This window comes from Ciconia boyciana, chromosome 7, assembly GCF_034638445.1.
Source record: "Ciconia boyciana chromosome 7, ASM3463844v1, whole genome shotgun sequence".
NCBI classification, from domain to species: domain Eukaryota; kingdom Metazoa; phylum Chordata; class Aves; order Ciconiiformes; family Ciconiidae; genus Ciconia; species Ciconia boyciana.
In genome coordinates, this window is record NC_132940.1 from 40,792,880 (window position 1) to 40,815,776 (window position 22,897).

A 22,897-nucleotide genomic window follows, 5' to 3' on the forward strand; every position below is an offset into this window, starting at 1 on the left:
ACTGAGGAAAACTCAGTTCCTTGGAAGTGGGGAGATAGGGTTTTTATCCCTTCTGAACTATGCCTGTTATTTACTGGCTATGTTGTTGTTCCAGTTGTAATATTAAGTATTACAACTATGTAGTAGATGGGGTCTTTTATTAATATAGATACTTAACTGTCCTGTCATTGTTCTCCACTACAAAATGCTGCAATATCTTGTATCTCTGGGGACTCTTCCCTCAGAACAGAACTGTACTAATCCTCTCATTCTGCAGTGGATAACTCCAGGAATCATTTCCCACTTGCTACTTTTAATTTCTCCTCACTAGGCTCTTAACTGGTTTGCAACCAACCATTAAAGCCTATTATCAGATAGACTAGGAAATAATGGACCTGATTCTGCTTTTATGTAGCAGCTGCTCAAGTCATCAATATATGGCCAAAAAAGTCATCCTTAGCAATAGTTACATAATATTGAAGAGTTTTATGTTTCAGTGTTTATTTGGTAAAGAGAAGAAGCAGCACTGGACACTGTTAAAGGTCACTATGCACCTGATACAGATAATTTCTTCATTTTCTACTTACCTTGCTCTGCTACTCTTTTATAGCAAACCTCGGAGCCAAATTTCCCAGAGATTGTGCTGATTGCAATCAACAAGCAAGGAGTCTCACTGATACATCAGAAGACAAAGGTAACAGTTGCTTCTCAAGAGTCTACCTAAGGAAGGAGTTAATTGACTGTGCTAATTTAGGGACAGCAACAGGAACTTCTCTCTGAATAGTAGGAGGATATAAGAGTCCCTCTATTCATCTTCTGTGTGAAACTGAAGAAAATGTTATTGCCTCAAATCACTTCTTTGCAGTTTCTACACTGTAAAGAAAACAGTGTAGAGCATCTCTGAAAAAAGAAGTGGTAATCATGATGGACCTGGGCGGTGATAAGATCAAGCAGATGATGGACAGTGCACTAGGGAACCTGCTTCAGAAAAATGCTTTGCAGGAAACCCAAGCTGTCTAAAAGATCAGGTCAAATGACAATGTTTACCAGCTCTCTAACCCAAACAGTCTGGTCTTACCAAGTTCCCAGGCAAAAGTGTTTATGAATATCACTATTTGCTTTTAATAAGAAAACAAATATCCAGTGAGTTTTAGATTATTGTAAATATAATGGCAGTGTGCTAAGGCAAAGATCAATATATAATGAAAGGAAGTCTAACTAGAGTGATTAAGACTCACCTGTTTGGTGAAAATACAATATACCACTAGTCTGGATGCAAGACCTACCTTGATCCACTGTGTTTATAAATGAAGTGGGAAAGAAGAAGAATGCTCTGACTCTACAGGTTTTCTTACATAACAGCCTGTTTTCATTTGAGAAATGTTCTATAGTTCAGTTTGTTTCCCCCTACAGGATATTTTAACAGTCTACCCCTTCAATAAAATCTCCAATTGGAGCAGTGGGAGCACATACTTTCACATGACAATTGGGAACCTGGTACGAGGAAGCCGGATCTTATGTGAGACATCTCTGGTAAGAAGAGTTTTGTCAACTTATACACAAGAAATTCCTAATTTTTCCTTTATATCCAGAATTGCTACAAAACAATGGTGCCAAAACAGATGTTAAAACCAGTGCAGATACAAAAAGCATTCACTGGTATGTCAATAAAATTGCAGTTTGGAACTGGTTCAGTGCTATATAATGCCATCTGATGCAGAGATGTAAGCCACAGAGACAAGGAAAAATAGTAATTTCCCAAATTCTTCCCATACATCAAAATTCTATCTATCTGAGACATTGAGAAAAGACTGCACTACCCACAAAACTATGTAAGAGGCTTTTTGTCTTGCATGGTTTGATCCATCTATGCAGTAACGCCATCCTTATAAGATTTTACACTTTTCAATGAGTGGTACCACCTTTTTAAGAATTGGTTTCAGTTTGTCCACACACACAGACAAGCATCACTGTATTGATATTTAAAGGTAAATTTGTGAAGATAACATAAAAACATTTAAGGACTAACTTCTCTCACAGAAAAGCTTGGATTCCTAAGTGCAAGATGTCAATCTATAGAATGAACAACAAGAGGCAGTAGAGCTATGCTCTGTAAAGTTTTTAAATCTATGAAGGGAAGAGCAGAGGGAGGAATAGACAGATAATTATCAAAACAGTAATAGCCGTTGGAAGGGGAGATGTCCGTGCAGGTAAGAACCTAAGAAGAAGATAAAACAGGAAGGAAATTATAAGTATTTTTGCTTCTGGAGCTCTCTGAGAGACTTAAGACTTTTCTTTTCTGACAGGGTTACAAAATGGATGACCTGTTAACATCCTATGTACACCTGCTAATGAATGCTGTAAACAAGCAAAAGAACCTCCCAGCCTGAGAGCAGAAATAGAACCCATGACCTATATCTGTGCCAAACTACCTGTAATTTCAGCTCCTGGAAGAAATGCCATTTAAAAAATATTAAACTTGATGACCAATCTTCTGATCACACACTGAATGAACTGTGTTGCTGAAATATTACAAGAGAAGCTCAAGTGAGCATGTGCTTTCAAATATCTGTAACACTTGTCTGTCTGAGATGTAGTATAAAAAATCCATTCAGATTTTGGATTTAGAGAAAGTTTAGCTGGATTTTAATGTATTATGGGGGCGGGGGGCGGAGGAACCCTAATGTGAGAGCCTCTTCTGATATTCTAAATCTCCTCCATTCTTAAAGAGACACACACATTAACAATTGTCTTCTTTTTGGAAAGAAAATGTCCCCTTGTTGTATATGCTCTTACCAAATGCATAAACTCCTTGAGTCTTTGCAAACAAAGGTAATGTTATTTTTTTTCCTCCTATTGGAAATTCTAAGAGTAGAGAAATGCCCTTTAGTAGTAAGATAACTGGACACCTTGAAAGGTAAGATGCTGGTTTTCATCCTTTTATCACTAGGTTATGTGCTGCAAGTTATAGTAGACTATGACAGCCAGTTACCGTAGAATGTAATTGTCATTCCTGTGTGCTGCTAAATTAGCAGGCTGTCCACTGGTTTACCATTGCCTTGGTTAAATTAAATAGTTTTCTTTCTTCCACACTTTATAATGCACTTGGAAACTAACAACTGCTTTCTACTATGCAGTTTCTAGTAAGGATAAACAAACTCTGAAATAAGCCTGGATTTTGAGTCCATTACTTTTACTCAGTTGCTCCTATTTCAAGTTATAGATGTGCTATTCAGTGCAAATAAGAATCAAAGAACTCAGTCTAACAGATATCGGTTGAAAAGAGACTTTTCTGCTCTATAAAAATGTTCTCAGCTTGCAGTTATGCAGACATTCATTCATGAGACAAGAATAATAGCTTTAATTTCTCCTGATCTTTTCTATTTCCTGTTTAGCAGGCACTTTGAGTGGTAAAATTTGATTCAGCACTTGTTCACCTCTCAGACCTTTGTAAACACACAACTTTGGTCCTATAGGAACCAGAGTGTGCAAAGCATATATGCACTGTGGTGGTAGTAAGCCTAGATGCTTACCACATCAGAGAACAAGTACTCCTTCCTCAATGACAAGCCCTCCCTTGCTCACAGTGAAACATGGACATGTCTTAAAGCATTTACACCAAGTTCCTTGAGACATGATCTGGCAGTGCTGGAAAAGCAGATCTGCTAGATCTCTCAAATTTGCCAACGTATGCACAATGGTTCTCTTGTTCCCTCAGATGTGTGTGTGTGAAATTCAAACACTAATGGGAGTTTTGTACGTGGGTGGCAGGGAAGAGCCCCACTCTCTTTGTGCATCTAAATGAGTGCCACACTTGTCAGAATAGTTGATCCTTTTGCATGTAATTAGATATTCCTGCTGTAATGTCCATTGCTGGCAATGGAAACATTTGAGACTAAAGAGTTTGAGGTGTTTTGTCATCCTACGTCTGATCTAACTGGCTATAAGTGAGAAGCATTCAATACTTCACCTGTACAAAGAAATTTTGCAGCCAAACTGTATCATTTCTGGTTTTTAAATAAACACTGCAGAAAATTAACCACAATGTCTTTTTTAACAAGAAAACTGAGTATTTGCTCTAGATCCATGTAACCTAAACCTACCAAACATCCACTACAGCCTGTAAATGATCCTAGCATCCCATCTATTTGTCATATACACGACACAATTTGTACAGCACAGCCTCTAAAAGGATGATACCCCTTTCTGCACATCCTCATCAACCATAGAAGCAGCACAGACCCAAAATGTGAATTCACCACAACGGTGCATCAGATTTAGGCAATCCCCAGAGTTCCTCAGAGTGCGTAATGCTCTCTGGCTCAGCATTGCAAGTGTAATTTTTTAACTGTACAATATACAACTTTTCTACATTTGTTTTTTGTGTGAAGATTTAAAATGTATTACAGTTAACTTTATTACAGGAACATAAAAAGGTACAGTATTACAACATTTTAATCCACAATCACATGTTTTGGTTAGACAGCAGAAGCAATGTGTGATAAAATGAGAGCTCCACACGGCATAGAATCCACACTGCTCATCAAGGCCTGAACCAAGACAATTAGCTGCTAATTCTTTTACTCAGACTATACCATCCTCAGCACTTAATAGTGCTTTACAGACTAGTACAACTGCATTTATTACATGTTTGCCTGCAATGTATTCCTTCACCATCCAACCACTTCTTTAAAAAATGTCAGTCACATCATCTAATAGAAAACACGCAACATCTAGAAACTCTCTGCACAGAAAGTTGAACAATATTTGCCTACATTGCACAGACTGCTGTAAAAATAAAGACCAGGATGCAAACCCTAGAGAGCAGATTAGATTGCAAGTGATTAACATATCCTTTTAATACAAACAAGCTTCACATACTGTGGTTTCTAAAAGCAAAACCATTTTCAAGTGTACTCAGTGAATATTAGTGATTTTAATTCAGTATGTATAAATATGAATGTAAACTATAAATGTATATAATGAGACAACAGCTTTTACTAAGTGCAGACTTCTGAGCCATGTTCAACCTTGATATAAATCTATACTCTCCACTGGAGTGATACCTAGGACAAATTTGGCCAGCATGTCTATTTACAGCAATGGAAAAAAGCATGCAGCTCATTTCTGACTGAGACCTTGACTTTATTTAAAAAAAAAAATCAACAACAAAAAAACCCAAAACCCAACCTGTCAGCCTCTCAACACACTAAGAAGAATTCATCAGTCTGCATTATATTCTACTTAGTTTTTAAAAAGTAGACTCAAAGAAGTAGAGGAAGATGCATTTATTTAAACTATTTATAGTTATTTCTCCTACTCCTTCAGTTCCACTGTCCCACAAAAGGTATGTCAGTAATATTCACTACTGTAACTCTGCACATTGCAGGCTATGGGCAGCAGGAGTATAAGAAAAATAATTGTGAAAAATTAATAATTTAAGAGAACATCACCCTCCGCTAGTATAGAGATCAGGGATTATGATGATTTTTTTCCCTCACTAATTTTGGTAAATGCTCTGAAGATAAGGATATAATCCAAATCCTAGAAAACTGAACAGCTTATTGATGAGAATGATATCAACTGTCCTTTGAACACTGAAGCTTACTAGGTCTACTGAATTTCTAATATGAGACAAAGTGAGAGTACACACTAAATCTCTACTTGCAGTACAAAAGTAATTCCATTCAGCTCTACATACATGCATTTTCCATTGCTGAACTTGAGAGTGGCCACTGACAGAATATTACCTATTGCCTGCTAGTTACATATTCTTTCCATATTTACCAGTAGCTATGTGGCTGTGTGTTCCTCCCACCATCTTCCCAGGAGGCTGAAGATACACAGCTGCTCAGATTTAGCATTAGACATGGCCTGTGACTAAGATTATAGGAACAGACCTGAATGCTTTATGCTGAGAAGAATCTGCATAACATACCGAACTGCACCTAGATCAGTAGTTCTCATGTTTTATGCTGTGAAAAAAATGCCAAAGAATAGGCTTACAAGACTGGTCTTTGCAGTGGCCACATATTACTGCACCAAAAGACATGCTGCTCTTTGTGCCCTTAACTAAAAGACCATTTAAAGGCTGGTGAGAGAACACTGACTAGCCACGTGTTTCTCCTAAAGCAGTGACAAAAGCAGCTACTATTACTGTAATCTACAGTGCATATTGGTCAGAAGAGGATGGAAGAGTTCTACTGTTAAAATTAGGCCTATCCCCTCATCCGTGTTATAGCGGATGCTGTATACCCCAGTTAAAAGTTTATGGTAACTCACGGCAACAAAAAGCAAAGCAGCTGAAGGAAACTGAATTAGCAAAGCCAGTAAGTATCTAAGAGATGGCCTCGCATGTGGGATTCTTATCTGCACACAGTTAACCAGGATTTCCCACCACTGCTGTGATATCACTGGTGCAGTTTCATGGGTAGTAGCTACAGCAAGCATGTTAACAGCTATCAATGCTTTAGCTATTATCTTGTTTAGATCTATTCTGAGCAGAGTGTGATGGCAGTGAGGCCAATTTTAAGGTAGATTATTGCCCCAATCCAGTTGCTGCTCATACATACAGGAAGTGAGGAAGCTTTAACTTCTTGCTAGCTAATTCACCTGGGGCTGCAGGGTGGTGCCTAGGCCCAACTGCTGTGTTCATTTGACCTACTAAACTAGCCACTTTTTGGAAGATTTAAATCATGCAAGGGACAGCAGTCCTCCAGTGCCTTTCATCCTGTCCACCTTGCAAAATGGCAGGCACAGTTTCCAACTATTCAGCGAAAGGGATTTTCAGGCTGCTCAGCTTAGTTCAGCACAAGAAACTATGGGGGACACCTCCAGAGGTCTCAGCAGCTCACTGTGATTATACAACACACAGGTGGACTCAGAAACAGCACTGCTGATGGCTCACCCCTGAAGAAATATCGAGAATGTTCAAAACCAGTAAAGTTCTCAGCACCTTGGGTTGTACTAGCAGAGACAGTAAGACCAGTGAAACTTCACCAGTGATAGGCAAAGCTACAGAGCAGAACTATACGCTTAAGATGTACAGATTAATGTCTGAGGTCTTCTCTTTAAGTAAACTCAGGTCTTAGGAAGAAAGGTGATGGGAAACTCTTATTTGGGTGAAAATTTTAAGAAAAATACTTCCTTTTTTTTTCTGCATAAGACCACATTCATTACAAACTGTAAATATTAGAAACCCCTTCATGTAATTGGGCTTTCTGGAGCGTGACCAACAAGCTCCAGAAGAGAGTCATCTTTCAAATAAAGTGAGAAGGATGGGGAAACTGAAGTGCTTAAATTGGTACCATACTATCAATTTGATTTCATCATGCAAAAGAATAACCAAGGCTCCAGCCACATTGCCTCAAGAAATGTCAGCTACGCCAGTGGATAGGACATGCCTTCTGTTGACCACTAGTACCTCTAGTACCCACATAGTAGTAGAGAACAAACTGAGAAAATTATAGTGTCAGTTTCTAACAAAATCTTTCATTTCCCATAGCCACCTCCTCCTTAAGGAGAGCCCGACTGTTCTGAAGAGGCCTTGACAACATGGCCTTGACAACTGAATTGTCCTTAGTACTGAACAGGGAAGCAGCAAAGCAAACTTCTTCAGCTGTCTTAACATTGGACCTAAGCCAGACAAGCGGGCAGTGCAGATGCCATAACTATTGGTTCCTAGGTTTTCCCAGTAAACCTGCAAACCAGAAGGACTGTACAGCATCTGTATATGCTCAGTAGGAATGTGGAGAAAGACCAGAACATTTTGCATGTAGCAAAGAGTGACAGCTTTCAGAATATTTGCGTACATATTAAAAAAATTAAAAATGTCTTCACCCCGGGTAAGAAAATAAATTTTTACGCTTTAACTGAAAAAAAGTAAATCACGCATTTCTTCCACCCCTCAACAGTCAATCACTGTTTCCAAATTCCTTAGACTATAGAGGAATGGAGAGAGAACTACCGTTCAACTGAGGAAGGAAAGACTGTACAATTCCACAAAGGCAGAATAAGCTGTTATTAGCAAATTAACAACCAGCCTGTAATCTGCTCAAGCAGAAATCGTATTCCTCTTTCTGCCAGTGTTAATAGACAATTGCTTGAGAAAAGGGATAGTCAAAATGCAAGCTACATTACCAGAAGCAGGGGAAGGTACTACTTATCTTTGGTTTCACTTGTTCTTAGTAATTGCCTCTGTAATCAACAGCTGCTGTGAGCAGCAGCTTATGACTGTAAGAGTGCAGTCAGTAGACTGACAGACCTGTTTAAGCAGAGTTTAAATCCAGAGCTTTGGGATGTGCCTTCTTGGATGCCAGCTCTGACAACTTCTTCAGGCGTTTCTTCAGCTCCAGAGGGAATTTCTCATAGCACTTCTTGCATACAGGCTTCATGTCAAACTCCACAAACTTATTCCTTTAACACAAAGAACAGCGGGCTATTAAAATGGTATTTGCAAACTGTATGCTTCACTAAATCAAGTCTCTGTGCATCTACGTAAATGCTGTTGTTTGTGTTCTACTGCACGTAAAAAACAACTCACTTCCTTGTCTTGTCATGTAAGTACAGAGGTTGGGTTCTTATCAGGGAACTAGGGCCTTTAAGTATTGCTAGTTAAATAAGGAGCAAGATTTTGCTATATATTTGTATGTAAGAGTCTAGAATAATAATGTTGTTATCGTAGAATGGAAGTGTCACTTCAAAGGTCCTCTTTGTGATGAATTAGAGCTCCTTCATATACAAGGCTGTGGGGCCAACCCAGCATAGTAGGATAAGGGTTTGAACCTGAAAAAGGAAAAATGTAGGATTGTTTTGTTTTCTGTCCCTCTTCTATGTATTTGAGGTAACTAGCATAATATTTTCTTTCAAAATATTCTAAGAAATTGCAAATGCTGTCATTGAGGGGCGCATCCAGACTAAGGAGACATGGAGGCTGCAAGTACTTCAGGACAGGCAGTTACTTGAAGTTTAGAGCCTTCCCTCTGTACTGCTGCATGAGTTCTCCTCTTACCCAACCTTCTTACAGAATAGATTAATGAAGGAAAATAAATTAGTGAGGATGCTGAGTCCCAGCTCCCTTTTAGTTCTGAAATCAGTGGAATTATAAGCACCTGCTCCCACAGAGAAAAGGGATATTGCCCCTCAGAGAGGCACTGGCTCATAGCTCCCCCAAGCTGGTACCCCTGCCTAAGAGGCAAATGTCTCATATGGTCCAAAATACAAACACTGACTTACTTCAGTGTAAGCTTGATGTTGCAGGTGGAGCAGGAGAAGCAATTCACACACCAGGCCTTGTTAAGAGCTGATACCACTGCAAAAGCAAAAGCACAAAATAAGAGGAAACTGCAGGATTATTTGAATTCAGATTTGTATCCAAATTCAAATGAGGCCAGATGTGAAAAGAAACACTGGTGCCTTGCAACTGTGGGACTGCAACAGCTGCACTAACAAATAGAACAAAGACAGCAACCCAAAACAAGGAGAGAACAAATCTTACCATCTCCCTCTATCACGTGGCTGCAGTTGTAGCAGACATCTCCAAAGAGCTGCACAGCAAAAGAAATAATAACAGGAACTCATGTTACTGACTACTCATGCTCCCCAAATTACACAGCTGGTGTGAACATTAAATCCTAAAAATCAAAGAATTCCCAGACATTGCAATAGCCCCAAATATACCAATTTAAATCTTCTGAATAACTTCTCATACACTTGCCAAATAGTCTATGTTCCTTTGGATCTCATACCACTAAATACTACAAAACCTTTTTTGTTGATGCCTCACACTCTACCACTGTTATGTGATCTTAAAGTCCTGTACATGTGGCAATTTGGAGAAAAGAGGATCAGCAAAGTATGATGCTTACTGTAGACAAACATCTCCTGATGCTTACCTATAAACATCAAAATAAAACCTAGAGCTACTTTCAAAACAGTAACACTTATCTCTTATGAGAGAAAGAGATTAATTTATCTGACAGAAGAAAACACCAAATTCATAGCTGCTCAATAGAGTCATACAGAAAAATAGGTTTTGATTGGCTTTTGAAAAATACTTTTCTTATGCTTTAGACAGCACAACATTTATCTTAGGCCCATGGAAGCAAGTAATTATCAAAGTCATCCACACAAATAGTTTTGGAGTAGAATTACAGGGATTTTAATCACAACCCATGGTCAGTGTTTTTTTTCTGTCAATGGCACAAAGAAAAATCAATATCCCCAAGACATTTCTATTCTGTTCTCAGCATCAATTTTCACATCTACCAAGAAAAACTATTTTTTCTGTCAAATCTCACTAATTTCTTAATACTGCATTGCCTCTACAAATTCAGATTATGCAAAATCTGCACAGCTTTGCATATGTAAAATGCAAAAAAGCATTTGCCAGTCAGAGCAAGTACCTACAGTATAGATGGCAGAATTTACCTGGTTATAGTGAGTTTCACAATAAGCCAGTCCTTTTTTCTCATAGTGTCGGTGCCCCAAGAATGGCTTCTCACATTTGGCACAAACAAAATGCTGTAAAAGAAAAAAAGACATACAGTGGCAGGCAAAGCAACTTTTCCATCACCAGGGAAAAACTTGCATGGCTACAAATCATGGCTCAATAAGAGACACTTAATCACAGAATCATAGAATGGTTTGGGTTGGAAGGGACCTTAAAGATCATCTAGTTCCAACCCCCCTGCCATGGGCAGTGACACCTTCCACGAGACCAGGCTGCTCCAAGTCCCATTCAACCTGGCCCTGAACGCTTCCAGGGATGGGGCATCCACAACTTCTCTGGGCAACCTGTTCCAGTGTCTCACCACCCTCACAGTAAAGAATTTCTTTCTAATATCTAATCTAAATCTACCCTCTTTCAGTTTAAAACTGTTACCCCTTAATTCTTTAATGAAACTCAGACAGGAAAATCTTTATGGAAGTAAAAGAAAAGAAGAAATATTTAGTCTACTATAGTAATTAAGAATTGTATTAAAGATGGGTAGAAGACCTGCTGAAAGGGCAAGCATCTTGTGCCTATACTGATAGACCTGCGGACTATTATCTTGCTTGTTTCAGAGAAGAGAAACAGGAACATAAAACAAGGTTAGTGTTGTGGTTTAACCCCAGCTGGCAACTAAGCACCACACAGCTGCTCACTCACTCCCCCCTCATGGGATGGAGGAGAGAATTGGAAGGGTAAAAGAAAACTCATGGGTTGAGATAAAGACATTTAATAGGTAAAGCAACAGTCGCGCACGCAAGCAAAGCAAAACAAGGAATTCAGTCACTACTTCCCACGGGCAGGCAGGTGTTCAGCCATCTCCAGGAAAGCAGGGCTCCATCACGCATAACTGTTAAACCTGCTGACCAACACCCAGCCAGACCCCGAGCAGCAATCACTACCCCCCGGCCAACTTCCCCCAGTATATATACTGAGCAAGACATCATATGGTCTGGGATAGCCCTTTGGTCAGCTGGGGTCAGCTGTCCCAGCTGTGTCCCCTCCCAACTTCTTGTGGACCCCCAGCCTACTCACTGGTGGGGTGGTGTGAGAGGCAGAAAAGGCCTTGACTCTGTGTAAGCACTGCTCAGCAGGAACTAAAACATCCCTGTGTTATCAACACTGTTTCCAGCACATATCCAGAACATAGCCCCATACTAGCTACTATGAAGAAAATTAACTCTATCCCAGCCAAAACCAGCACAGTTGGTATGAATGCACTTCAAATGAGCAGCATCATCTCTCTCATTTCAAGCCCTAGGAGGCTTAAATCACTAAAAAACTTCAGATCAAGCTGTGATGACTCAGCTGAAAGTTATAGAAATAATGAGCTGAAAAGGCTTAAAAAGCAAGAATTGCACTGGCTCTGCCTACATTACAAATTCTAACACTGTTATGAACCTGTTTAACTGGGGTTGCAGAGGATACATCTAAGTACATCATAGTAAATATGCACATCATTTATTAGTAAATAAATGCTGTTTAGTGAACCATATTCTGCAAGAATCTTTACAATGCAACGCAGGCATTTTAAAATTAAGGTTATTACTGTTGTGAAAGCATATCTTTCTTAAGGCAACCCTAATGACCCTGCTGTACTCATTCACTCACATAAGGTGAAGACAATCTGAAACATAAGCAATTGGTTTTTGTCTGAATTCATATATTACAGATCACGTAAATGTCTACAGCTTCCAACTAGCACTAGTCCTCTTTCAAAATGACTCCTGAAGGAAGTTTCAGATTCAGAGAGGCCTCACCTCAACATGCCATTGCTTTCCCAGAGCATTGACCACTCGTCCCTCAATGGGCCTGCGGCAGGCTCCACAGATGGGGATTCCCATTTTGTCATGGCAGGGCAGGCAATACAGTTCTCCCTTCAGTTCCCGGGCCTCAGCAGTCAGCTCCTTCCTGAAAACACAAACATGTCCCTGAAGTAACAACACCACGTGAAGCTCTTTAATGCCCAAGATGAAGTTTCGGAAGACTAAACTTGAAAGTTAACATACTTTGGCAACATTCATGATACAAGTGCAGAGTCATTAAATTAAGCTAGTGAACTATAGTTATTATCAACTCATCTTTCTAAAATTGCTTTCTCAGTTTGCCAGACAAGGGAACATACGTGGAATATCATGTCTTCGGCCAGATACTCTGGCAGAAATATGAGATGTTCTTACATGGAACAATGCAGTGTCATGCAAAGACTCAAGCTATCTTTGAATGGGATAGCTCCAGTACGACGACCATCCTAGCAGTGCTCAGCACTGAGCCATTTACTTTATTCTTCAGCACTGTTATCCATTCTAGGGCAGTGCTGTGCTCCAATTACACTGCCTTCATGGTAAGTAATTCAGGTCAGACAGGTATCAGCATAGTAATGGACTGTGCCAGAAGACTGACACAGCTCACCAAGTCATCTTTTTTTTCTATCCAGGAATACAAAGCGAAACTATTTTGAATAGCCTGGCAACAGCTATCTTTGGACAACACTATTATTGTAATCTGCACACAGCCTTTCAGGTAAGTTCATACCAAGGAATTATTTTCATTTTCAGTATAAAACAGTGTCATTCAAGTTTAAGATAAAAGAACATTGAACGGCAAAATAAAACTAAAGTTCCTGTAGGCTTTCCAAATTTCTTTCAATTTCTCCTCACACAATTTCTGTTTGTTCAACAATGTGAAGGCAGCAAAGTTCAGGCCTTGGAAAGGACTGTACTGTTTGTGTCTCTCCTTTTTTGTCAGAGTTTAGAATATGAGAACATACCCACAGTGGGTGCAGTTGAAGTGATCCGGATGGTAGGAATCATTCCTAAACATCAGAGGCTGCTCATCAATTATCAAGTGGCACTTCTGACAGATGTACTTGCCCAGTCCCTTAGCTTTTTCACGGTTATGGCATGGCCTGCACAGATGCCTGGTTGAACAAAGTAAAGAAAAGAAAATATTAAGAAATTCTTTCTCCTAAAACAACGTACAGTGCATGCTGTAGGATGTACTTTATGTAACAGAAGAAGTGTCTTCCGAGGTCAGACTAAACTTAATTTAGTTTAGTATCCTGTCTTTCACACCAGTTGCACGGAAAAGAATATGTGGATAGGGCAGTCACACAGTTGTATTTCCTTAGAATACTCCTCCAACATTCACTGATTTATATCCCATCAGGGATATCGCCCTGTCATTCTTCTAGGTATCCTTTCGAGTTCTTCCAGGTCCTTTTTGAGAGGTGGACAAGGAAAGGTGGCAACACCCTCTTTCTATTACTAACTATGGGATCCAGCCATAACAGAGGCATTACAGCACTGGGAAGGAGTTGAGGACAGTGAATAAAAAATATTAAACCAAAGCACATTGCTTGAATGCCTTTACTATGGCTGGATTCCTTAGTCTTCAATAGCTAGGACAAACCATTGAATAGAGACCACTGAATACTAGTTCTTCTGCCTACAAATTCCTTTTAGTCCTAAGTTAAAGAAAATAAAGAACTATGCAATTTTGCAATTTTATGTGGTAAATGTAACTGTGTTCCTATCACATGTTCTAGAACACATTACAAGTATGGTCCTGAACAGGTAGATAAGCCAAATTTCTGGTAGAAAAGCCTGGGCAAAAGCATAAAATGATGGAATCCACCAGCTTTATCCCAATATTTAGGAGCTCTGAGGAGAAGCTATTCAGTTTACTTGCCTATTACCTACCCCTCTAGCTGCAATGCTGCAGGCTGGGAATAATTTATGATAAAATGAAAATGACAGAGGAATGACTTCTGTGGGTTTCTTTGTCACAAAACTGACAAGCCTGCTTAATTCTGTTCACTATATCACTATGTGAAACATTTGCTGAGATTTACAGGCCATTCTCAAAAGACATCAGACAAAAGGAAAAGTTCAAATGGAAAGGGTAGATTTATGGCTGAAGTAGTGGGTTCTTTGCAGGGCCCCTTCCAAAATTCTGCTGTGATGAATCACTTACCCTTAGATCTGTAAAATGGGGATAAGAATACAACACAGATGTTGTTGTGAGACCTCAAACATTTATGACCCTCAGCTGGTAGGCGCCCGTCTAAGTGCTAAGTATCATTATTATTCTCTCCAAATCGGAGTCCTCCTGTCAGCAAGTGTCTCTCTCCAGGGCTGGAACTACTGTCTGCCCAGACGGAGTCCAGAAAAAGCAGACAGCACCCCATTATAAGGAAACATGCAGCTGTGCTCATCTCAGCATAAAGGCATCAATTTTATTCGGCACTGTCAAATGCAGAGTAATTATATAGGGCAGGACATAGGGACCCTGAAGCAAGTGTCCTGAAAGAGAGCCCTCTCATTCAGCTGAATAAGATGCCTTCAGCCATTTGGACTGATAAACTATTATAAACCCCTCCCCACTCACAAACCCTCTCTGCTGTCCCATAGACCCTCCTCTATTGCAAGCAAAGGGAAGTGTTGGACAGGCTAAGCTGTTACCATAGCAGCCGCCCCTCTCCCTCTCCCCCTCCCCACTCCCACCATTATGGAATTATCCCATTCTGAAATGTCCTGTTGTGTCTATTAATACCAGACTTCCCCCAAACAATGCTTCTCTCCACCCTCCTAAAATAATCAGGGGACTCCAAGAAGTCTGTGTTCACGGCTGGGAGTTCAGTAGCAGCCTTTAGTAAGCACCATGAACACTGGAATATTCATACAGTATATTCATATCTATAACAGCAGCAGCAACCCCAGTGCCAAGAGCTCAGCTGGGATGAAGACTGCTCTTCAGTGCTGGGGTGTCCTCTCCCCTGCTCTGTTGTGTGACTGAGCTGATAATGCGCTATCAGAGCTAGAAGGACACTATATAGAGGGGCTCCCCTCTCTACCCTCAGCAACTCTGCAACTGTGTGCTCTTTTTGGATCATCTTGTTGTTTTCACTGTTGCTGCTTCTGTTTGGTTTGCTGTCATCAGGAGGAGTTCCTTGATATTTTCCCCAAAAGGACCCTATACTCCACCCATAGGACTGCACTGTAAAGAGGTAAGAGACAAACTTGTTAGTAGAATAGTGAAGGAGCTTTCCTAATGGCATTTGTTTTAGCTGGTGTCAGTGAGGTGGAAAGACACACACACAGAGGTAGATGAATATAATGGAAATGTTTGAAACTAAGAACAGGCAACATTTTTTGAACTTCAGAGAATAATTTCCTCACTCTTCTTTACATTGCTCCTCCAAAACATAAAAGTTTTCGAATTCTGTACCTAATGTACATCCATTTGTGCCAGGAAAACTGACAGTTGTATGGTATGTCCAGTGCTCTCTGACACTGCTTTGACGCTCACAAGAAACAATTATTTCAGCTGAAGGGTGGGAAGCTCAGCAGGGAGTGATTTTCCGGAGAAGAAGTTCAGTCAGAAGTGGACTATTTCTAATGAAGATTACTTTCAGTGAAAGACAGGAGACACTCCCATTCGACAAGACACTACAACCATAATCATAAAAAACCACAAACTAGCATAATCCCAAACCAGAAACTGCTCTAGCTGAGAGCAAGAACAGGAATTTCTGATATCCACTACAAACCCTAACATACAGTTCAAACTTATCTGCAGTGGGCATTATAACAAAAGCTCCAAACTAGCCAGGTAACTAACTTATTATGAGCTAAATACTTCTTCTGCTTATTAATTATTTCATTAATGACAGAGCATCTGCTGAAAGAATAACCAGGTTGTGTCTATATTGACAGCCTTGTGGATTGTTATCTTGCTTGTTTCTGAGCAGAAGAGAAACAGGGCATGAAATATGGTCAGTGTGCATGCATTTCAAATGAGCAGTGACATCCCCATTACAGCTCAGCCCTGGGAGGCCTGGGATAATGGCTCATTCCAGAATAGTGCTCTGTTTAGCAATACGTAAATCACTCAATATTCGTACAACATCAAGAGTGCAATCCAAGCGGAAAGTATTGGACAATGAGCCAGACTCCTAAAGGAGTCTTCTGTCTGTGGGGTCAAAGCCTCTTGCACCATATAGCTTAGCACAAACTACACATTCTAGGTCATTTGGGAAGGTTTCTAGTTTGCTCTTAGCATTCATACAGACTAGTACAACAAGCTTTGCAGGACTTTAAGTGCTTTTTTGTAAGCATAACAAATGAAAAAGATAGAAAAAACTAAAAATTAAACACATTTATTTTAAATTGATAGGATAAAACCAGGCAAAATAGAAGTGGAAATGTAAATAACAGCGAAGGGCTTTCCACACTGTCTACAGGACACACTGTCAAAGAACTATCACTTTTGTAAAGTTGTAGCATTTTGTTCAAAACATATCAATTCTAAAAATAAGCTCAACAACTAATTCTAGTGACATCAGCTTTTTTCCTAACCTACTCAGGTGCTACACCAAAATTTTCATGTCAACAAACAGATCTGTAAAAAAAATAAAAAACTTGATTAAAATTCCCTTCTAATTTAAAACCTAAACAAAATTAGGAAGAGGCCCACTTCCCTCCTCTATGATTTCTGACCACGCAACGAAAAATACCTTCCTTCACCTTGCTCTAAAAAGTAAATTACAGCAGCTGTCCCATGAAGGCACTCAAATGAAAAGACTGAATCTATTTCAATGTTATCATTAGTTCTAAGCCTCTCCCTTCCTGACACTAACATACTGGGCTTTTAGATGGCTCTGACATTCTCCTTTCTACTCCACCCCACAGTATTTTGCAGTGAAAGCCCGTCCAGATAGAAATCAATGGCAGACTCAACGCTGCCATCAGTGAGGACAGAACTCTTGAGTTTTAAGTCTTGGCTATTCCAAGTCTGGCACTGACACTCAGCTGAATCTGAATCTCAAAGATCCTCCTTAGGAAATCAGCTCAAATAGAATCAGATCAATGTTGATCAATGTGCTAAACCCCTAGTATTTAGCTTGTAAACAGGGAAAAAGTCTGCTTACTGCTTCACTTCCTGAACTGATTTAAATCATTATCATTAAGACAAGAGACAACCCTGTCTGTTCCCTTAGACAACCCTTGCTTCTGCCTTTTCAGCTGATCCAAGCCAGCATTTACTGCTTTCTCAGTGGTGTCACAACTGTGTCTAGAGTAATGCTTAGCCATCAGACGACCCAATCACTGACAGGTGTGTATATGAAGATCACCCAATGACATTTTTTCATAGATGAAAAGCATATTTAAACAAAATCCCCGACACAAAAAAAGGCTACATGGCCAGATCATCAGGAGATAGGTACCATTGTAAATTAACAGCCAGTAAAAAGGCATGGTCTCGTCATATTTCTCCTTTGGTATGCAATAGAAAAATACATATTTAAATTAATTCCATCCAGGGAGGACAAGTATCTGAGCATTCAACATTATTTTCACATACAAACTTCAAAATCTTGTGTTCAAAATTACTTGCAGGTTTTACTTTGTAGGGGACAAATAAACACTAGAAACAAAAAATGTGGGATCCTCTGCAAACCCAGGAAATTCACATGGAAAACTGCAACAGGGAATTTTCCTTTTGTACATGAAAGCAAGATTTCACATGTATTTTTATAGATAAAATGTCTCTTGGAAAAAAGGGCTGTACATTCTCCTTGCACATGCACTTCTAGTAATTCCAAGATAATAATTTGTTGCCATGTCTAGGACTACAAAGAAGCATGCAGCTGGCAGTAGGCAGTGAGTACCCATACACTCAAACCTAGAGCCTTTTTTGTGCCATAAACACGCAGGGTATCTAGGCAATGCATGGAGTAAGAAGGCCCCTCTGTGGCCATATGAAGAAATTTCAGTTTCTGAATTTCATTCAGTCTCCCTTCTGTTGACTTTTGTCTCTTCAACTGTGAACTAAACAGAAGTGGTCCAGCATATTAATCTCTAGCTATTGTAGTTTTCTGTCCACCTGAAAGTGACAGCAGCCAAACAGAAGATGGTAATTACCTTGGAATTTCATTTACATTTTCCAATATATTGGTCTGTTCTTAACCCCATTTCAGTTTCTCGATTAGCCACCAATATTTTTAGACATCTGAATAATCAGTTCTGTTGGGAAGCTGGATGCATTGCATAATGCCTCAGATCAACTGCCTAATGATGAAAGATTTCAGCACATAGCATAGCTTCTGCCCGAGACTAAAAATTTTGTCTAACGATGTCAGCAACCATCTTAAAATTTTAATCTCAGTAGAGGAAAATGGATGTATTTAAAGATGTATTGAATATTACAGAGAAATGGTCAATCAGTACAAAATGCAATGGTGAGCACGATGGAGGTACTGCTGCACATACTGTAACAGGAAACTGGAAACTCAGTCTGCCTGCATTTCCCTACCACCTGTACCCACAGATGAGAAGTGTATAAAAAGACATGGGTAGGTGTCCAGAAAAATATTACCACTTTTTGTTGATGCTGTTCCGGACCCTGCAGAGAACAGAGAGACTGGCAAAGCTAAGCTCAGTTTTACTAAGCTGCTACTTGGAAAAGGCCCTGGATAAGCTACAGTGGAGTTCAGGCTTTTGAGGGAGGAAGAGAGAGTTATGCTGGGAGAAGAAGAAAGCTGAAGGGAAAGAGGACACTCTGACAAGTAACCGACAGCATGGGCATTACTAATAATTTTTTTTGAGTCAATTCAGTGCTTTTTGCTGAATGAGATGCTGCTACTCACCTGAACAGTCTCCTCCTATATTGGAACTAGATGCATTTGCCTTAAATACAGGACTTTAGACTAAAATAATTCTCAAAGATTTTCAGGAACCCTGCGGTTTTTTTAATAGCAGCAATACCTGACCTGTCTTCCACCTCTTCTAGGAACAAGACGGATCTTCTAAGCTAGGTCACCTTACAACAAATACCTGTGCTCAGAAAAGCTGACTCATTAGGAGCTCTTCAGTCCTGAATCAGGCTTTCAAATTAAACATAGTGAATACTTTCTAGCTAGATATACAGAACCCACTTCTACTCTTCCATTAACCAGACATATAAGCATTTCACTATTCTGTTATTCAACTGATCTCAGCACAGGTTGGGGACAAGCTCATAATCAGCTAGCTAGCTAGCTCTTTATAGTGGTTCCTTCAACAAGAATTGATGGTCTGGAAAACTCAGCCAAGCAGGAGGTATTCAGAATTTTAATATAAGAGTTTAAACTCAGACTGACTTGTCATATTAAATACCAATATTAGCACACAGGAGACATCACTGATTTCCATGTGTGGTTTTTTGGGTGGGTTTTTTTGGGTTTGTTGTTTTTTTTTTCTTCACAAAACCAGGCTCTTTTGTAATATATTGTCTCAATTCTTTCAGGTTTTGGGTGTTTTTTTCTTCAAAACTGTGGTGAAAAATGAATGGCCCAGCAGATCCTTCAAGCCTACTCTTCAATTGCTCAATTCAATCAAATTTCTCTTTGGAAACATCAGAGCAATGTGGCAAAGAGACACACCTTGAGAACATCCTTTTTGCCACTTTCTACTTCCTGGACTTCATCTTGGCTTTTGTTGGCAATGCCCTGGCTCTTTGGCTTTTCATCCGGGACCAAAAGTCAGGCACCCCTGCCAACATTTTCCTGATGCATCTTGCTGTGGCTGACCTGTCCTTTGTGCTGGTACTTCCCACCCGGCTGGTGTACCATTTTTCTGGTAATCATTGGCCATTTGGTGAGATCCCATGCAGACTCACTGGCTTCCTTTTTTATCTCAACATGTATGCCAGTATCTACTTCCTCATGTGTATCAGCGTTGACCGTTTCCTAGCCATTGTGCACCCTGTGAAGTCCATCAAGCTCCGCAGGTCTCTTTATGCCCATTTGGCATGTGCCTTTCTATGGGTTATAGTTGGGGTTGCAATGGCACCTCTGCTGCTCAGTGTGCAGACAGTCGAGATGAAAAACACAACGGTCTGCCTGCAGCTCTACAGAGAAAAGGCATCACGTCATGCCCTTGTGTCCTTAGCAGTGGCATTCACCTTCCCATTTGTTACTACAGTGACTTGCTACTTATTAATCATCCGAAGCCTGAAGAGTGGGAACAGAGTTGAGAAACACCTGAAGGAAAAAGCTATCAAAATGATCATCATGGTCCTGATGATCTTTCTGATTTGCTTTGTACCTTATCACGTCAATCGCTACATTTACATTGTCCATTACAATGGGACCAAAACTTCCTGCGAAACACAGCGTATTCTAGCCCTCAGTAACCGCATCACTTCCTGCCTCACAAGTCTAAATGGTGCCTTTGACCCAGTCATGTATTTTTTTGTAGCTGAGAAATTCCGTGAGGCTTTGTGCAATCTCTTTTGTGTTAAAAAGACTGTAATGTTGCCTCAAACATACGAGGGTAAGACAAATGAAAGCTCACTAAGTGCTAAATCTGAACTGTGAACATGACTCTTGTCACTGCTTCAACTTAAGAACCCTCTATTCCACCAAAATCAGCTGAGAGCACAAATATGTAGCGAGATAGTCCACCCAGAGTCAAACTCATCCTGAGGGGGGAAGTTCTGTTGTTTTTATGGGATTGCAATTAGCAAGAACCCCTCTAACAACAAAGATCACATGTTCTTGTCTTACTGAAACTGCAAAAAGAAGTACAGTTCTACTGATTTCCAAGATGTGAAACTGAGGGCTGAACACTTAGGAAAAGGGAAGGGAGCAAAGAGGCTATTAAACAGACATTTTTGGGGGAAAAAAAAAGAAAAAAAAAAAAAGAACTTAATTCCCAAAGCATTGAGCAACGACTCTTCCTCTGCACAATGCATACAGCCTACTTTAAAATTTTATATTGTGCCAGCAGTAGAGATCCACTCCTAAAATAGACCTGCCTGATGAAAAGACAGCATGCTTGCACATCTTGTTCAAGTCTCCGAATTCAAAGCGTTTACATGTAGTAGACAGAAAATTGGTACTAAATGGTGGCAAGAAAAAAAGACCAAAATGCCGCAATGCACCCAGTTTGGACTGGAATTAAGACAGGACTTATAATTTTTTTTACTTCTTCCCAGCATTCAGAGCTGGAGATGAGTGCTAAACTTCACACTACCTTTTCTCTCTGCCCTCTGCCATTGTCTCAAAGCTGCAGACAGAGGTTGGACAACATTTACCACACTGCCTTTTTTACGTAGTTCCCTGCAAAACATTAGGTATCCTGACAACCATCAAACTAAAGAATGGAAAAAGGCTGTTTAGGAATACAGCATTCATCTTTACTACATATGGAATCATCAAAATATGAACCCAAATGGCAAAAGTGAAGAAAAGTAAGCATATGAAGAAGTGAAGTCTACTTTTTCCAGAAGAGATTCCTATCTTTGAGATGTTTTACAATTATTTTTTGTGACTTATCTAGCAAGACTATTCCTTCACTATGGATAAAGTAGGAATTATCTTAACTATCCTCACTGATACAAATTGCATCCAGTGCAATACATCTGGAAATGGCAGGCAGACTAGGAAAGACCAGGTACAATGAGAAGCGGGAAAAAGAAAAAAAGAGTTTCCAATAATATTTACTAGAAGACTGCTTCTATGCCATGGAGATAAGTATTATAGGAAATCATGTGACAGATTAATTGTATTTTTAATGTACAGATACATACACATGCATACCCCTTTTCTATGCTTTTGGGAATGAGCTCCTTACCATTTTAGATTTGGTCCACAAATTATGAAATCAAACATAGTTTATCTTGCTTGAACTGCTTCAATCCTGACTGTTTTCCCAAAACACCCTAGGTGCTATCACAACAGCCCATTCTAACAAGCTTAGGTGTCAAAAGAAAATCAGTTATGCCCAACTCCAAAAACTAAGGCACAGAAGTTGCATGCAGGATGGAAGAGAAGAGGGAGTTGAGAGGACTCCCTGCTGGACAGGGTACAAGTATATAACCTTTCCTTTCCTTCTTCACCATTTAGTTAGTGAGACTATAAACTCTAGAAAACTGCTAGGCTTTGCTCAAAACATATGAAAGCCTGAAATTAACTATGAATTGTGCAACACTGTCTGCTAACTGCTGGATTGTTTTATTTTCTTATCATGGTATGCTTTTGTACAAGTTCCCTTTTATGTTTTTATTTCTTACTTCTTAATTAAATACATTAATCAAACTTTAGGACTCATTTTTATATTTTGGTATATAAAATTAATGATTTCCAAAGACCAGGGAAATCACATGCTGAACAGGCTTTGCTGTAATCCTCGTGTTATTCTCTTGGCCTTTTGCTGTATCTTGATTTCCTGCTCAGCAGCTTACTTGATAAATAGCCTGCCCAGGACCACATAATCCCTTTTTCTCACTTGCTATTCAGCTTTTTGCCTGAAATCCCTTTCTTTTCCAGAACCCATCCACTAGCTACTAAAATTTGAGTTTCTGCTTTCTACATGTTTCATTGGATGAAGAACACTGTTCTTCATTCAATTTCCCATCTCCTAACAGGCTATTCCTTAAAGCTGC

At 39.7% G+C, this 22,897-nt stretch overlaps 3 protein-coding genes across 5 annotated transcripts in view; 2 read left to right on the top strand and 1 right to left on the bottom strand.

Annotated features, from left to right (window-relative positions):
- The window catches only part of MYO7B (myosin VIIB), a 51,619-nt gene extending 49,196 nt beyond the window's left edge, over nucleotides 1-2,423 (top strand). The window contains exons 46-48 of the mRNA XM_072868485.1: nucleotides 590-673; nucleotides 1,393-1,512; nucleotides 2,286-2,423. Of these exons, the coding sequence (XP_072724586.1) occupies nucleotides 590-673; nucleotides 1,393-1,512; nucleotides 2,286-2,369 (288 nt within the window). The 3' untranslated portion in view covers nucleotides 2,370-2,423. The remainder of the gene's footprint in view (nucleotides 1-589; nucleotides 674-1,392; nucleotides 1,513-2,285) is intronic.
- Nucleotides 2,424-4,371: 1,948 nt separating this feature from the next.
- LIMS2 (LIM zinc finger domain containing 2) overlaps nucleotides 4,372-22,897 on the bottom strand; it is a 36,542-nt gene continuing 18,016 nt past the window's right edge. For all 3 annotated transcript variants that reach the window (XM_072866414.1, XM_072866413.1, XM_072866412.1), the window contains 6 exons: nucleotides 13,239-13,388; nucleotides 12,229-12,379; nucleotides 10,408-10,500; nucleotides 9,476-9,524; nucleotides 9,214-9,289; nucleotides 4,372-8,394 (listed from right to left, as the gene is read on the bottom strand). In XM_072866414.1, the coding sequence (XP_072722515.1) occupies nucleotides 8,247-8,394; nucleotides 9,214-9,289; nucleotides 9,476-9,524; nucleotides 10,408-10,500; nucleotides 12,229-12,379; nucleotides 13,239-13,388 (667 nt within the window). In that variant the 3' untranslated portion in view covers nucleotides 4,372-8,246. The remainder of the gene's footprint in view (nucleotides 8,395-9,213; nucleotides 9,290-9,475; nucleotides 9,525-10,407; nucleotides 10,501-12,228; nucleotides 12,380-13,238; nucleotides 13,389-22,897) is intronic.
- Nucleotides 15,385-20,828, top strand: GPR17 (G protein-coupled receptor 17). The gene is made up of 2 exons (XM_072867952.1): nucleotides 15,385-15,476; nucleotides 19,757-20,828. Exon 2 carries the CDS (start codon nucleotides 19,794-19,796, stop codon nucleotides 20,826-20,828), a length of 1,035 nt encoding a protein of 344 aa, XP_072724053.1. The 5' UTR covers nucleotides 15,385-15,476; nucleotides 19,757-19,793.

What these genes read in the sequence shown, in the direction of transcription:
- GPR17 (XM_072867952.1), top strand. Translation starts at nt 19,794, where the DNA reads ATGAATGGCCCAGCAGATCCTTCAAGCCTACTCTTCAATTGCTCAATT.